Source organism: Adelges cooleyi, unplaced genomic scaffold (genome assembly GCF_023614345.1).
Source record: "Adelges cooleyi isolate 19-005CV unplaced genomic scaffold, UGA_ACOO_1.1 ACOO_flye_CR_arks_rails_tigmint_CR_PRNA_21, whole genome shotgun sequence".
Taxonomy (NCBI): domain Eukaryota; kingdom Metazoa; phylum Arthropoda; class Insecta; order Hemiptera; family Adelgidae; genus Adelges; species Adelges cooleyi.
The window spans coordinates 12,960,632-12,978,024 of NW_026095871.1; the positions used below are offsets into that span (position 1 = coordinate 12,960,632).

Below are 17,393 nucleotides of genomic sequence, written 5' to 3' on the forward strand. Positions count from 1 at the left end.
TTATGATATACATTATAGTATTAAGAATACATAGTTAATTTAGTATTTTAATAGTAGGTACTTAAAATATTTGTCTACGACGTATTTTAAACACTATAAGTCTAAAAACATTTTTTTTCGTCATTAATTACCTGATAACACAACGCCTCCAGCGACCATACCCATAGTTAATAATAAATAGTAAAGGTATTATATACGAGTGAACGCAGTGATACTCCGCTGTATCTGTAAACATCGTTATTATATTATTAATAATAACAAAAAAGACAGCAGTAGTAAAAATATAAAAACAATAAAAATATGTATAGCAGTATGCAAAATGAAATGTGTTGTTTAGAAATGTTAATAACAAGTCATTATTACAAAATATTTTAAAGCGTCTTCCAATTATACTCCTATTTACCCCGGCCAAAACTGCTAAATACAAAAAAATAAATCTGATTCAGGTTTAAGCAGTTAAGTGTTGTTGCTAATTCGAATATTTTAATAAGACGTATTTAAACATGTATTTTTTATGTAATTCAATTTTTATAATAATATTTTAACTTTATCTCTATTTAAATACAATTATAAAAACAATTTATTATAATATTAGTCATAATAATGGGCCGGCCATAAACATTACACTTACAGCGAACAGTCGCAAGTCGCAGTACAAATTTCAGACCGAACGCATTTACAAAAAGCATTATTTACATTTATTTTTTTAGTGAACGGTAAATGAATTGTTTTCATTTAGAGCAGCACGCGAATTTAAATTTTAAAAAATGAATGCGTTCCCAAAAATATCTTCTTTAAGTATGTTTTGTTTGTTTATATTATATTTGTCAATATATATTGCGATATCGGTTAAATGTCAGTGTTTTTTTGAAACTTATTAGTCAAGAGATAATAAAACGAGTATTACTCCAGTTTACTGCCTGCATAACCGATTACTGTTACTAAATTTTATTAAAAGCAGAAACTTCAAAAATAAAACAAAAATCTTATTTCTAGATATAGTTATTAATACATTTCTCGTTTTTTTTATGAACGTGAGTGTGAATACGTTAATTTATCTACACAATAAATTTGAATAAATTTTTGAAAATTTATCAAAAACAAAACCATAATAATAATGTCCTCTACTTTTTTCAGTCGCTGTCTGTTGGTCGTGACCTAGGAAGTCGGCGTGTGTCGATGCAACGCCAAAAACACAGTAACATCATTACTATAGGTAGAGGCACGCAGATACGACACGAATCAGTTGGATAGAATCGACCGGACTGCTTGCAACAAGTACTTACACGTGATTTCAGACATTGGCTTTAAGTCGAAAGTCGATTTATTTGCACGCACCCTCGTCGTTTGGTAGTACTCACCCGTATCGCAGCAGCCAAATTAAATTGTGGATTTAACGCGCTGCCATTTTCTTGTCTAGAGAAGAAACTCAAAAGCCGATTTGTAACAGTCCAGCGCAAAAATCTGCAAACACAATCTAAGGTAACCGAATGCTGTAAAAATCTAAAAAGATAACATTCCAAGGTAAAAAAAAAAAACCAGAGCTTTAAACCCGTTGCTCAATACCGTTAAAAATACCACAAATGCCGAAACCCAAAAGCCAATTATACCAGAAGCAAATAAATTCATTTATTACCGGGTTTACCTGTAAACACTCGAAATCGAAAACCTACTAAACATAACTTAAAGGTAGTGGTGTTAATCGTTGTCTTTCTGGATTACATAAAAACGTACATAGAACTTACAACTTAAACAAGCTAAAACCAAATACGCATCGTTAGAGCAAAATAAAAACATTTACTTTTGATATTTCAATTTTAAAAATAATAATTTTATAAGCAAAAAACAGGTAGAAATGACAAATGACGTACAGCACAACGTATTAAAACTTCATTAACGACTATTTTAATTTAAAATATAACTTGGGTGGACGGAGCTCAAAAAAATAATTAAGTTTTTAACTTATATTCAATGCCAAAATTAAATGTTATGTACTCAAAATATGATATTCTAAAAAAATAATGTTGGTTCAAAGCTCTGGACTCTAACGACACAATGTCCTAAAACTACTCAGGGGGTCTATTTTGAACGCAGTATATTATGGGGTTCGTGTGTATAGCGTTCAAAATAGACCACACATTTTCTCAGAAAACCCTCCTCGTCAACTTTTAAGACATTTTTTGGTTCAATAATAAGTAAACAACTATGTAGAAATTTTGTATGAAATAAATATCAAGTATCTATATAGATTTACCTTTGCTATGTTAATAAAATGTGACTACGAAAAATTAGCTTTATATGTATTTTTAAATGCGGAATGTTTTGTACAGAAATAATACTTCTATTTATTTATTTGCAGTTCATTTTTTTTTGTCATATTTTCGTCAAGGCACTGGAAAAATAAAAAATGTATTAATTTCAAATTGAAACCTTATCGTTGTCATATTCCAAAATAAATTGTGTTTGTTTTAAATTATATACATTTGATTTCCGTTTGAAAGATGTACATTTATTCAAGCGACTGTTGAGAAATACCATTAAAAATAATAACTTATATAATCTTTCAAATGCTATATTATGCACCCTCTAAGAATGATATCATTGTTACTTACGTTTCAAACGGATATGAGATAATGTATTCCTTTCTTTCTTATGATAATTGACATTTTAATGTACATTATTATGTTTAATACAAAGGGTCAAAGGTTGGTAGGTAGGAGTACTCATGGTTTAATAATAATTTACCAAACTATTGTACGTGACAATAGTTGACTTAACTGAATAAATTAACTAAATTAGGTATTCGCGGTGTCTCACTAATATAAATTAATTTACTCATCGCAGTTAAGTATTACAATTATATAATGTTTGGATAATTTAGTTCGAATTTTGGCATAACCATTACAAATAAGTAAGTTTTTTTAGGTTTCAAAATTAAATTTGTACTTACATATGTTGCACAAAAATAGAAAATACCAATCTAATACAAAATAAATGCCAAAACTAATAAAATTTGTGTACAAGAAATAATATGAAACACAAAAGGTGCAACAACTTTTTTTTGCTATTGAAGAACAATTGTATTATTATTGTTCATCGTTTAAACAGTAAACTTATAACTTTTAATTATTCATTAACAATTTGTACGATTGTTCAGATACTCGGATGTTTCTCAAAGATAAAAGTATATTTATCAAATAATATCTAACACACACAGTCGTTACGGTCTTAGGTCTGAACAGTTAATGATCGTCTAATAATTGATCATTAGAATGACCATGATAAAAGATACTTGGATGTTGAGCCGTAGATTTTATAATGTAGTGTATAACTATGAGGCATCCACGCTGAACGATTTTCACTCGACAGAAATTACATTTTAATTTATAATATTTAGCACAAAGCATACGTAAGTCCTCAGTGACGTCATTTATATTGCAAAACCCATATAACAATAATAACGTTCCTATATAATAAGTAAAATCTAATACGGTCCGCTTATTAAAAAAATAAAATATTAATCGCTATTTAAACAAAGTAAACAGAGGCAGTCTGATTAAGGTAATTGACGAGTCTGTCTCCCTGAGCTTAATTATATGATTATTTGGGATGGTGAGTTGTGATATCTAAATGGGTTCTCAAAAAATTGAATCCAATGTGCATTAAGTATAAGAAAACCAGAGGATAATTATATTGTATAATGAAAGTTGCTCCTTGTGGTTTTCAGCAATGGCAAGTGCTAATAAGATAATGGAAAATTGTAATTCTTGTCAAAACAATACAAGTCCTTCGCTGTCCGAAGTACAATCTTTCTATAATGGCACTACGGTTTTCCTGACAGGCGCGACTGGATTCGTGGGCATTTTAATTTTGGAAAAATTAATAAGGTAAGATTTTGAACAAAGTAGTACATGCATTAGTTGTAAACGTACTTCGCTAAACGTCTATTATACAAACACATTGTGTGCATCCGACGGTTATCCAAGGTGATAAAAACACTGTCGAACGCTTCAACGAATAGTGTTAAAAAATATTAACATTTTTTTAGAAGTCTGTACCCATCATAATCGGATAGAACCTTCTCCTGGAAAATAGGAATGGTAAAATAATAACTAAATACGTTCGATAGGTTTCAAAAGTGAAATATTAAGTGTAATACGATTCATAATAGTAAAACAATATCGGCCAAGGTTTTCATTCTGTCTCCATTTGAAAATTATCATAGTAACGAATTACAGTATTGGATTTAACTAGGCATTATAATTCCTAATTCTTTTTGCACTACACGAGTCATGTTAAGCAGTTGACATAGATTTAAAAAAAAAACTTATCTTATATACTAGAATACCATTTTTTTCGTTGTTATTTCGCGTATGATACCGTACTTCAATTATTTTTTTAGAAGATATTTTATATATTTAAATTCATTTCTAGATTTCCGAGTTTAGAGTTCAGACTGATCTATCTATATAATCCCCTTGAAAACCATTACCACGATCAAGGTTTATTGTATGACATATTAAAATGCAAAACGTCTGCGAATATATTTTTTTTTATTATTTTATTATTGTTATTATGATAACTGTCGGGGTCCGATTCAAATACTTAATATAAGTGTTTATTAATATTGCATATTAAGTAAAGCAAACGTGAATATTGAATATAGTTGTAAAAACGGCAAGTTTAAAAGGTTTGAACAAAGTAATAACCGTTACACATAGACACGTACATGTTAATTATTTCGTATTCAGACGTATCAAGGTGAACGCGTAGCATAAACACTAAAATTTATTTTTACCTAAACGACTGTGTACCCACACACGCATATTATGATCAAGTAAGGCAAATTTGAAAACTAATTGTTGTAAGATTGTAATTATTAGATGTTATTATTATTATAAGATGCGTTATAAAGTTAAATGAAACTTACAATTTTATAAATATTTCTGTAAAAAAAAAAAATAGATGCGAGTAAAAATGTATATAGTTAATTAATGCAATCAAAATCAAAGTATAATTAGGATAGTAATCGTTTGAAAGATTATAATCTAATCGTCATATTCAAATGATGACAGTAACATTATTTAAGAAATTAAATAGTTCTTCGATGGGCGGTCATAACCATTGAAGTCCAATTTTAGCAAAAATTAGATGTCATCTGTTAATATTCCGGAAAAAAAATCTTATAAAATAGTACAAATATCATGTTTGCTAAAATTAAACTTGATTAATTATGACCGCATGAATAAATAACATGTTTCTTATAAAATTCTTTCAAAAATTTGCCTTTTTGAAAATATCGGATTGTTAAAAAAAAACACACTGTGTCAATAACCGACTTTTTGATACCACGATGACTACTTACCAAACAATTTTTTGCAACTGCATATTTTGGAAATAGTCTTTATTTTATAATTGTACTAGTATATTTATAACACACACGATATCAATGAGCCTAGTTCTGAGCGTGGCGGGGACAAAATAAAACATAATAAGTACATAGGCGGGCATAGAATTATTATAAACCATTATCAAAATAATCATACTGGTGATGGTAAACATACATTTCTCTTTACTTTTACAGAACATGTTCTGGCATAAAAAGGATATATATTTTGATCAGAGAGAAAAAAGGCAAAACGACAGAAGAACGGTTCAAAGATCTGTTCGACAATCCGGTGAGTCGTCTTTATGTAAATCATATAAAATTATTATTTTCTGAAGTAATCGCAACAAGTTCAAATATTTCTGATAGTAAAAAATTAGACCGTTTTCTATGCTGATTGGCCATCATATTGTATGAAATTTATTTTCAGTTTTTTAACTTAACGGTTAAGTTTTTCGAGAGGAATTACCATTTTTATTTATCTTGGGATTTCAACAGGTGTTCGAAGTTATGAAAAAAGAAACTCCCGATTACTTGGAAAAAGTAACGGCGGTGATCGGTGATTGCGTACAACCGAACTTGGGACTAAGCGAACAGGACAGAGTAATGCTTCAAAACGAAGTAAACAATTAGTAATTATGTAATTAAAAAAAAGGGAAGGAAAGGGACTTCAATATTAATACATTCTACCGGCTTGGGTTTTTATTGATATATAATAATATAGGTTAACATAGTGATCCATTCGGCAGCAACCGTTCGGTTTGACGAACACATGAAGAGAGCCGTGAAAATCAACATTGTAGCACTACAAGACCTTCTGAAGATCTCACATGAAATCAAATGCTTAAAAGTAAAATGTTTTTCGAATAATAATTAGTTAATCATATAATACGTATTATGTCGGATCGCGCAGGCTTTTGTTCACATATCGACCGCTTATTGTAACTGCGCTGGCAGGACGGCCGTAGACGAGATCTTCTATGATCTACCAATATCCGGAGATGACCTTATGAAAGTGATGGATTCTCTCAGCGACGACTACATCGATAAAGTCACGCCTAAGTAAGTATGCCAATGTATTCTTTGCAAACATTTATTTGTTGAAGACATACATTCTTTCTGGGATTTAGATCCTAATTTGCAACATGTTTTTCATTGTGCTAGATGTAGATCTAGATTCGAATAATATATTTTATGACCTATAAACACTTTTCTTATTTTGGATCGCATTAACGATTAGCTAATAATTAGGATAATGTACAATTATTACTCCATTAGATAAACATAAATAACGATGACCTTCAACAAAATATTACACCTATAGTAATTATTTATTAGCCATTAAACCGACTTTGTATTAATATTATTGCAACCCAAGTATAACCGGGCTTTGTCTACTGTATAGCATAATAACATAGAAAATATAATATATTATTGTCTAAGAACCTAATGACTGAATAAATAAGATGTTGGGTAATGATAAACACCATAACAAACAAAATTCAACAATGATTATTATAACCTTGTGTACCTTTCGTACTTTCCCACCGTGGATGTCAAAAATTCTAAAGGACCTTTTGGCTTTTATTTCCCCATGCCAAGATTTTTTATGCAATTTCTTTGCAGGATGACTGGCTTACACTACAAGCCGTTTTGGATAAATTTACAATGTGAATCTCATAATGGAAATTTTTAATAACGCATGATGTTACATATAATTCATATTGTGGCCGGCGCGGCGTGACCATAATAATTAAAAGTAAAGTACCAATAGGGTATTCGTACTGTACTTTTAACTATGTATATTTATACATTTTTCCTTTTTTTTTAATTTGTTGTATTTTATGAATAGTCACACTATTGTCTGTATGATATAATAATTGTTAACAAAGGGTTAATTTTGTCGAGCAATACCATAAAAACAACTGTTTGACGTATAAATTATAAATAAATAAATAATTAACAAAATTCATCATTTTCCAGAATCCTGGACAAATGGCCCAACACGTACGCGTTCACCAAGGCTATCGGCGAAGGTGAGATTTTGAAATATGGCAAAGGACTGCCTTTGGGAGTCGTCAGACCTTCTATGAGTAAGTCCGGTCTAAATTTGTTTTTGTTTAAATAGTACACGATGATCGCTAATCGTATTTATTTATTTCTTATTTATCGTGACAGTCATAGCCACTGCCAACGAGCCTGTCCGTGGGTGGATAAACAACGTTTACGGGCCAACCGGGGTCGTTGCCGCCGTCGGTGTGGGTCTCTTGAGGACCATGTGCGCCGATCCGAACACCTATGCCGACTGTGTGCCAGGCGACTTTGTTAGCAACGCGGTAATCGTCAGTGCATGGGACATTAACAATAAATGGTAAAGCCAAAATATGTACAAATTGTTACAATTTGACGATGCTATTCTCGAAAAACGCATCTGTTGAATTTATGGCCATCTCAAAATGGAAAATTAACATGACTGTTAAAACTCTTGAAAATCCATTAGTATTTCTGATTCGTTCACCGTTCTTGACAATTGTTTTTATTTTCTTGGACTCTTCGTCGGGATTCCCGACGCGATCCGTTACTATCTTCTTCGTGTCTGCCATCCAAACATCGTGTAGCCACGGCAACTGTTAATCCGTGTATTTCGAAGGACTGCCTTCTAGTCACTTTTGATTTCTTTGGACACTGTTTTTTTAAAAGGTCCAAACGTAGTTGTGTTCGGGTCGATCGGCCTACTGTCTTAGGTCTTTGGAGAACCTTCGAGGACCGTGTACACGATCAGGCTAAACCTCGCAAAACTCACACTCGTGTTTATTTCATTTATTGCCTACAGGAAATCGCACAAAAACACCAACTCGTGGGAAGTCGAAAGCGCAGGGGACAAGACATTTTCGACACCAATTTACAACTGCGTGTCGACCACAACGAATCCTTTCACTTGGGGAGAGTTTGCGACATTTAACCAACGCCATGGACTCGAAGTACCGTCCACCCAGATTGTGAGTACTTTCGCGATAACCACCGTGTAGTGAATATTGTGAAAAACACATCAAATTTCCTTTCAGATCTGGCCGTACATGTTGAAACTGACAGGATCTAAGACCGAATACGCCGTACTAAGCTTCTTGGGCCACACCGTACCGGCTCACGTCGTCGACTCATTAGCCAAACTAATGGGAAAACCCCCCAGGTAGCTTTTGTTCGTTCATTATTACAACGCAACAAAATTAGCAAACTTGGTATTAATTAAACCCACACAAAACAATACAAAATGTTTTGAAATGAACCGTATGGATGTGATATTTTTATTTTATTTATTTATCGGGTACGATGAACAATGTAAAAAATAAGTATTTTGTCGCAACGCTTGTTTTAGTTTCGAGTATTGGGTCGAGAGTTTACTCGTATGACCTTAAATTTAAACGATGGTCTGTCCGAGTGAGACTCGCGTCAACCGAAAAGAACAGGAACTTTTTTTAACGATTTTGACGCTCAACTTGACCATTTGTTACGTTGTCATGTGTTATTGTTGAAGTTGAACATGTGAGTTTGACTTTTTTGTTTAAGGTTGGTGGACGCTTATAAAAAAATACACAAATTCGTCGACGTCATCTCGTTCTTTAGCCTCAAGTCGTGGACATTTTACGACACAAACACTAGAAATCTGATCAGTGCGATGTCCGACCAAGACAAAACACTGTTTGACTTTGACGTGGCCAAGATAGACTGGGACGACTATTTTAAGTACCATATTAGAGGTATTAGGTGCTTCATATTCAAAGACCCGTTGGACACCGTACCGGAAGGGACAGTCCATTACAGAAAGTCAGTGTACATTCTCTCGCCAAATCTCGACTGACCTGATGTTTAACAATAATTAGTTCAATTTGTTTTTGTTTCACAGGATGCTTACCATTTACTATACACTGTTCGCCTTTCTCTGGGCTATTCTACTGTTGATAATATACGGAGTGTTCTTGTTGTTTCAATGACCGTCTCAAATAAAATCCCAACGCTCTCAATTTGATCAGCTATATCGTTAGGTTTACGTTTAGCTGTTGTGAATTTATAATAGATTGCTGTAATAAAATCGTCAATACAACATCTCAACAGTGCAATAATGGTTATAAAAACAAAACAACACAGTAGTCGATCAACAGCGATACATACAATATTGCTCAATCACAATGTCTGTTAGAATATTTTAATTATGAAAAATATACAGTATACAGTTATGTTAACAATTATACTATTGTTGTTTAATAAAAAAAAAAACACTATAATATTATAACAATTGTCTTTTTGTTTAAAATGTATGACTTATCACATGAATAAGAACTAAAACAGGGATTTGTCATATTATTACCATTGAAGAGAGACATGGTGGTAATATTCTGATTTCGGAAATCCTAATTTGACGGATTATCTGGATTTTTGAATTTTACTTTTTTTATCCAATTTAATAATACAATTATTTTTTTAAATAAACGTTATAAACGAAAGTATATGCACGTTTCGTAACAGTAATCTTATTATTCAACTTAGATTACTAATAACAAGTAAATCCGAAAATCCTAATAATCCACCAAATCCGGACATAGGAAAATCGAATTTTAGTGCCATCGCTATTCTATGGTAAATATAATTTGACTAATCATTGATTACAATTAGGTAAAACTTAATTAGAAAAAAAAATAATCAAACATCACGCCGTCGACGTATTTAAATACTATTTTAATTATAAGTAACATTAAAATTCACTATCTACAATGACAACTGAGTGGACAACTACCTAACCTTTTGACTACCGATGCAGTAATTTTCACTATTTATATTTTTAATTATTCTAGAGCTGATTGCATTATACTCTAGTATCCGGTATGTTAATTCGACGTACACACATAGTATAATTTTAACATACTAAATGTTTTACGAAAATTAGTTCAGAACTAAAAAATTATGTTGAACTATTATATTAAAATGATGCTAAACTTTTCAATTAATGGTGTAATTCTAATATCTTATAAATAATGTATAATTCAATGTGTACTAAAATTATAAAACATTTGTTGTGTTACATAAATAGCTGTTCACTTTTCAAACTTTCATTTACTGAATTAAGTTTCGTTTAAAAAAAAAGATGCTTCAATAAATAAGAGTAAAGTTACGCGCCCTTCAAACATCAAATTAAATTAAAATGTGTTTCTAGAAAATGTAGGTACCTTAGCTCACAATAGTACGCTAACTGATTTACCGATAAAAAAAAACTATCAAAGTTATTGTAAAATTAGGTTTGTAATATTAGAGAGGAACCCATTGATGTTATATTATGTATATTAGAATGTATTGTAATAATTAACACAAACAAAATAATAATTTCACTTAGCAATTACAGTTACGAAACTTTCAAATCACATATTTTTTAAAAATATTTCTTTTTAGAAAACTTTATAGCAACTATACAGCCATAGACAATAAAAATTTAACTAGTTAGACAGCAAAAATAGGTTAACTCGCTCTATAATTAACAAAACAATTGTAATTATAAAATGCTTACACAGTGCTTACTAAAAAAGGTACCTAACGATTAACGAAGTTTTAAATATTTCTGTTTTAGGTAAATAATTAGAAATTTAATAACAAAACACATAAAATACTTTTACGCTGTATGTTTAGATCACTATCACTTTATTTGGTATTATCGACCATATTAGTGTAACATTTAATTTAAATTCTTATAATATTGTCAAAGGTTATATAAAATCAACGTTATGTAAAAAAAAAAAATACATTCATGTTGACAAAGTTCAATTAATATTACATATGTATATATTATACTGTATTTCTATGTGAAAATGCTAAATTCACTCCATCATCCACTAACACAAAATATTTTCTACGCAACTATCAACACAAAAATATTTACCATTTCTTCGATCAACTGTAAAATAAACGATAAATATTCTTGTGTTGACAGCCTTAAAAGTAAAATGTAATCACAGACATTCAATACAGCGGTGGCTTATATTATATTAGTTAACAATAGTTATTTGTGTTTAATACGGTAGTCGGTGAACTGGGAGTCTAAAAAAATAATTCGTATTTTAAAATACAATTACAAAACTTACTTAAATACTACTATAGTGCGACGAATACTGATTTTATTTTTTCAAAAAATATATATTATCAACGATTAAATAATTATGAAACTTCATATATCACTAAACGTATAGTAATAAGTTTTTTTTTCAAATAATAATCACATTATAATAGTAATAATAAATAATAATTATAATTTAAAATAATAATCGCTGACGATACATGTCAGTGATAAACACCCTTTAACACTCTTTATCCAAATTTGTTTTATTTACATGCAGGGTTTGACGACATCATAGGGATTTGACCGCTTCATTTACAAAATTGTCACTTAATATAAGCACAGTTCATAGATATAGATAATAATAAACTAGACTGCTAACTGTCATAATATTATGTTGGGCATGCAATCACTCGAATGAAGCCGCCAAAGTTAAACTCCGGTGGGTTTTATAGGGTTTTCACTATCTCATACATTTTTGGGTTTTTTTTTAAATATTTTTTATTGTAAATAATAACAATTTCCAACGAATTCATCGCGTGAAGCCCGTATCTCCAAAGAAATTGGATCATTCAGTGGCAATCTAGTTTATAACCCATATCTATCCCACGTCAATAGATAGTTCATAATTCGACGGTTGGCCACCGGCAGTGGCTCAGTCGTTGATGAGCGCGTGCACCTTTTGTACTGTCTGCGGGTGACGGGACGCTATTATGCCGGCCGCGTTGCAGTATGTCCGGTTGCCCGACAGAGTTTTGGGGCTGTACGTCAATGGTTCCAGACCGGCCGGCCGCACACAGTGACAGGCGTTGCCGCCCAGCGACACGATCATAGCGTGAGCCGCGCACGTGTCCCACGCGAAAGTCGAGTCTTTGGTCAGCACGTACGCGCGAACCGCGCCAAGCGCGACGCACAAGAGCTTGTAACCGGCGCCCGCCGCCGTCAGCACAGTGTAACCGGACTGTCGCAGCGATGTTGTAACCGCTTCGCACTCGCTACTGCTGGTCACGATCACATCTGGCTGCGAACAAAAATATGTCAAAACATAAACAACATTTTTGAATCGTCAGCATACATGACGCTTGATTGCCTATAAGAAACGCCGGCTAAAAAAACTTATTGACACACGATTGACCAAAGTGATAGTTACTAATTATTACAAGACGTGGATTGAAAGGAATTTAGAAACAGGAGTAATAAAATTAGTTTAAGTCTATGAGAAAATAGATGACTTTTCATTTTATTAATTCCTTTGCTGTGTCTAAGTGTACAAACTGAACACGGAACAATGTATATTTTATCGTAGTGCGCTGACTTTGAATGGTTTTCATAATCCAAAACGATTGCATACGCGGATATAAGCTAAAAATTATTAACAAAATGGGATTTGGAGGAAGATCCAAAGTGGAACTGCGGAGCGGAAAACCTGGATCACATCTTAAACGTATGTCTTCTTCGAGCCCTCGAATATGGATGGGGAGGAGTCCGAACACTACACTCGATATATGGCTTAGGAACTGAATGTGAAGGTATATAAAATTGTTACTTACCCTTTTTTGATATACGAAAAAATAAAATAAATGATTGAAAACAACCTATGTTTGTATTACACTTGATAGCTATTATCCTTAAAAGGTTTCCACGCAGAACACTGACAACGGACATGTTTAGCTCGCTCTTATTGATTAAGTTTTCGGTCACTTTGTAGGATTCAGACTGTAACGTGGGAGCAAGCTGTCGTTCAAATATATTACACTGTCAGGAGTTAGTCAAACTAAGGTACCGACGAGTACCTGTGATTGCGCCATTGCCATTCGGGGAATAATTTAAAAACTACGAAAATAATTACCTTGTTTTCGTTGACGAACGTTGGTAACGAATGGAGACCCTTTTGCTGTTGGTTGCACAACGCCCAGTAGCAACGTCCAGACCACCTGTAAAACATAAAATACAATATGTATCAATATTTAATTAAACATTATGTATAATATAGTAAATTGTAATCTAGGAAAGCGGAAAATATTGATTTTCACATCTTTGGTGGTTAATTTGCCCCAGATTGCCTATCTTTAAAAAAAAGCTATACTACAATAAACCTTTTGTCCGCGTCGCGCATGTAGAACGGCTGATTGATAACGCCTGCTAAGGGTTTGCCGGTCTCCTTGTCGAATACACCGATATTTATAGTAACACAATGAAGTCCACTTGAATGGAACCCAAATTCGTTTTCTGCTTCGACGTTTCCACTTATGTACTCGTTAGTCGAATCTGTCCAACGCAAACGTTAAATATTTAAAAATAGTTATAAAAAAAGCCTAGCCTGATATAAAAAAAGATTATAAGCCGGTAGAGCTAATCTACAAAGATTTTCTAATAAAAAAAAAAAAATAATTTCATAGTTTATTGAAAGAAAAACAATTAACATAAACTGAACCTATTGGAATATTAGGGCTTAACCTGGGTATTTGACACATTGTCATAACACATAAGTCATAACCCATAAGTATAAGTTTTGACAGCCCTTGTTATGAGTAATATTATACTGCAACATATCATAAATAAATACCCCAAGTAAAAATAAAAGACTTAAATTATAAGAAGGGATCTTAAAAGCGCGTCTACCTAACAAACCGTAATAACCAATATTATACTTATTGTGTCACCATAATATTAAATTTTGACACACTTAAATTCGCAATTACATAATAAACACTACTTTTTTTTAATTTTTAAATTGAAAATAAATAAAATTATAATTATTCGGTTTATTTAATTGTGGTTGAATGATGCCAACTCATAACCCATTGAATTCCCTTGCCCTCCCTACTTCAATGTTTGTTTATGAACTATGATTTGTTAGCATATTAAAATATACTACATGGTAGTATGTCAGTTTCTTCACTTATGCGGTTAATCTAAAATCAAAATGTTATCGCTCTCACCAATAGGATCTATCCAAATGCCGACCTTTGTCAAATCCAAGACTTCACTATCGGGTGGCACCAAGTCCACGTTGAGCTGATCCACTGTAAACTGCCTGTGAGCCGCTTCCGCCAAGCTCCTGGCCGACTCCAGGTCATTGTCGAGAGCCTCGCACAAACATTCTAATGTCTCGTCGACCGTGTCTCCAACCCTTATAGTCACGTCCCGTCCCACGTTATTCTGTATAGTGTCATTTTCTTCACCGTAAACACTGTCGTTGAGCTCTGGAAACTAAATTTAAAAACAAATAAATAAATAACATGTATTTAATCTAAAATGTATCAAACGTTTAATATAAAATTCATTGTGTATAGAATGCGCGGTTACGGACAATGTAATGTATAATGTAAGTTCTACAGCATCAGGTACGAAACAATAACACTTTAATTAGCATGACGTGAATGGCGTAAGTATTCTCCGTAAAAGTACCCTTATCAAATTTGGCTCTGTGTATTCTAAGTGCATATTTGTGCATCGCCGATAGTTGAGAACAAAGTGGACTTTATTATTTATTTAACGCAATAAATAATTCGTTGTTTGAGTTGAATTTCGTATCGAATTTTGTGAAAACGAATTTATACAAATGTACTCTTCTTAAGGATACAATTCATTTTATAAGTTTTTGAATTTAACAATAATCCGATATTTAATGTTCGTTATTAATTTTACTACTTTATTTGTAACTGCAGTATCATAATTATATTCATCGGCGATATTGATAGAGTATATTATGAATCGGACGACAATATTATCTTAGTATATGAGCAACAAGATTAATTTTCCCGTCGAGCTGACCTAAATTGATTATGGCGGAAATGACACAATAACAAACAGCAATAAGATTAGGACCCATAATATATTTGTTTGCCCAAAAACTTGCAAACGCAACCTACGCAAATACTTACATGCTCCACAATACGCGAAATGATTTATTGTTATATTATATTATATGGCCATACTATACCTACACAGCAGTTGCTAGTTAAAGCTGATGGTGTTATGTTTACACAAATACATAATATACACATTTCCTACTTATCGCGTACGTACTCGGATAGATTCCCCGCTGTAATAATTTTACAGTAGTATTTAAAAAAATATAAAAAATCATACATGTATAACATGTGTTACGTTCCTTAGGTATTAAATTAACACAACTGAATGTCCTGTAACAACTTCGATAATATTTTATTAATTGCTAAGTCGGTTTGCGTTTAAGCTAAGTTGAGGTAAATTTACTAGAGACATTTTTATAAAACTCGTATTAATAAAGAAATAAATGTTTTGTCTCACTATAATTAAACACTATGAGTCTAATTAACCTATGATATATTTGTTTTTCTAATCAATTTGGCTCAAAGCCACAGTTCGTTAAAAAACATAATTTTTATTTGTCAGGCCAAAGTAAAATCGTTTTGAGTGAATTTCAATAACTCGCGTTTGCTCTTAAATATTTTTACTAAGATCAGTTTTAGGGGGAAAAATATAATATTACTTAAACTCATCGAGTTATAAAAAATATAATAAACAAATACAACATGAAATAACAAATAAATAATATATATATACTATTACAATGTATGCGTCACATAGACTACAACACTGCTTTTGTGTTTTTGCGTTATACATAATGTAATATATTATTATTACAATAATATACATATGTATAAAGTACAAATTTTGTGCCTCTTCTTATTTTATGTTCATATTATAGGTGCACGTGTTATTATTTTATGGGGTTAATGCATTCAACATTGAAGAAAAACGATTATTTTTAGCGATACCACCACCTTCTCAAGCCTGGGACCTAATGGGATATAATATTATAAATATACTTAAACGCACATCATTACAATTTTAAACCAGTTTGTTTTGTATGCGAACCCAAGGATGTTATTAACCCGCAAAACCTTGAGGAAGTAATAGTACACACGGATCATTTGAGATAACATTTATGGGACATGTGTTCCCCAAAACTGAAAACCAAAGCCAAATATTATGTAGATAATTATTTGTGAAAATGTTTAATATTAATTTTTAATGACTATAACTTTAAGATTAGAGCTATTACTGTGTTTAACTGAGGGCTCTTTATTTTAAACCTATTAATATTTCGCTTACATCATCTATTCTAAAATAATTAACAAGAATACTTGTCTATTTTTAATTAAAATTTTAGTTAAACCTTTAATTTTGGGAGTCAAGTTCGTGAAAAAAACGTTTTTTTGAAACTCTTTTTTTAAGTAAATAATTCATACTGTTGTTGTCTACGTAACAACTCGAAGTCTTATAAAACGTACAAAAACAGAACAATTAACTTGACAACAGCAAAATAATATTATATCGACTGTTTTTACTTTGTATCCTCACAAGTGTTGTATGGTAAACAATGACGACAAAAGGAAGTTTTTTTTATAAAAGCTGTGTATCGTGTATGTTGGGCAACAATTTTAAATGAAAAATTGTTTTTAGTTTATATGTGTTTTATCGTATAAAAAAGTATTATATTATTACAGAACTTTAGAAATGCATCTTTCAAGTTATTATTATCGGATGAACCTTTTCATTCTTGTACCGGGGAGGACTAGATGGGAGAATTTTCAAATTAACTTCTTCGGTCTTCCCCCTCCCACCCCCCAAAAAACAAATAATTACATTATCACAAATACTATTATAGTAAGCGGTGCTACTACCTGTTGGCCGATTCGTTTGGCCACCACGCACTGTACCAGCACGTCGGCCAGCGTCTTGAAGTCGCGGGCGAACCGACTGTGGTTGGCATCGTCGCCGCACTTCTCTTGCACCAGCAACGACAGCAACCTGGTATCGGACCGACACCGCCTGGCGATATCGGCGGCCGTTTCGGACGCGAGCAGCGCGCACCCGACCAGCGATTGCGGCACGCCTGGCATGTTGTTAGCGTAC

General features: G+C 32.2%; 2 protein-coding genes across 3 annotated transcripts; one reads left to right on the forward strand and one right to left on the reverse strand.

The window, feature by feature from the left end:
* Positions 1 to 1,189: 1,189 nt before the first annotated feature.
* LOC126834425 (fatty acyl-CoA reductase wat-like) lies at positions 1,190 to 9,646 on the forward strand. Its single transcript, XM_050566334.1, has 12 exons — positions 1,190 to 1,482; positions 3,728 to 3,887; positions 5,585 to 5,678; positions 5,885 to 6,007; positions 6,111 to 6,236; positions 6,300 to 6,448; positions 7,370 to 7,479; positions 7,565 to 7,757; positions 8,220 to 8,385; positions 8,452 to 8,576; positions 8,954 to 9,211; positions 9,291 to 9,646. Exons 2-12 carry the CDS (start codon positions 3,730 to 3,732, stop codon positions 9,376 to 9,378), a joined length of 1,590 nt encoding a protein of 529 aa, XP_050422291.1. The 5' UTR covers positions 1,190 to 1,482; positions 3,728 to 3,729; the 3' UTR covers positions 9,379 to 9,646.
* Positions 9,647 to 10,858: 1,212 nt separating this feature from the next.
* On the reverse strand, positions 10,859 to 17,393 carry LOC126834427 (inositol polyphosphate 1-phosphatase). 2 transcript variants are annotated; one of them, XM_050566336.1, is made up of 5 exons: positions 17,162 to 17,393; positions 14,429 to 14,699; positions 13,583 to 13,754; positions 13,336 to 13,420; positions 10,859 to 12,507 (listed from the first exon to the last, which is right to left on the reverse strand). In XM_050566336.1, the coding sequence occupies exons 1-5, from the start codon at positions 17,378 to 17,380 to the stop codon at positions 12,142 to 12,144; spliced, it is 1,113 nt and encodes a 370-aa protein (XP_050422293.1). In that variant the 5' UTR covers positions 17,381 to 17,393; the 3' UTR covers positions 10,859 to 12,141. The 2 variants fall into 2 exon arrangements, with proteins under 2 accessions (XP_050422293.1, XP_050422294.1); XM_050566337.1 differs by lacking the exon at positions 10,859 to 12,507 and adding an exon at positions 12,524 to 13,220.

What these genes read in the sequence shown, in the direction of transcription:
- LOC126834425 (XM_050566334.1), top strand. Translation starts at nt 3,730, where the DNA reads ATGGCAAGTGCTAATAAGATAATGGAAAATTGTAATTCTTGTCAAAAC. An exon ending in GAGTAATGCTTCAAAACGAA is followed by an intron (nt 6,008 to 6,110) that starts GTAAACAATTAG and finishes ATAATAATATAG; the next exon opens with GTTAACATAGTGATCCATTC. An exon ending in GGGACAGTCCATTACAGAAA is followed by an intron (nt 9,212 to 9,290) that starts GTCAGTGTACAT and finishes TTTGTTTCACAG; the next exon opens with GATGCTTACCATTTACTATA.
- LOC126834427 (XM_050566336.1), bottom strand. Translation starts at nt 17,380, where the DNA reads ATGCCAGGCGTGCCGCAATCGCTGGTCGGGTGCGCGCTGCTCGCGTCC. An exon ending in CCAAACGAATCGGCCAACAG is followed by an intron (nt 14,700 to 17,161) that starts GTAGTAGCACCG and finishes TTTTAAATTTAG; the next exon opens with TTTCCAGAGCTCAACGACAG. An exon ending in CATTTGGATAGATCCTATTG is followed by an intron (nt 13,755 to 14,428) that starts GTGAGAGCGATA and finishes TGCGTTGGACAG; the next exon opens with ATTCGACTAACGAGTACATA.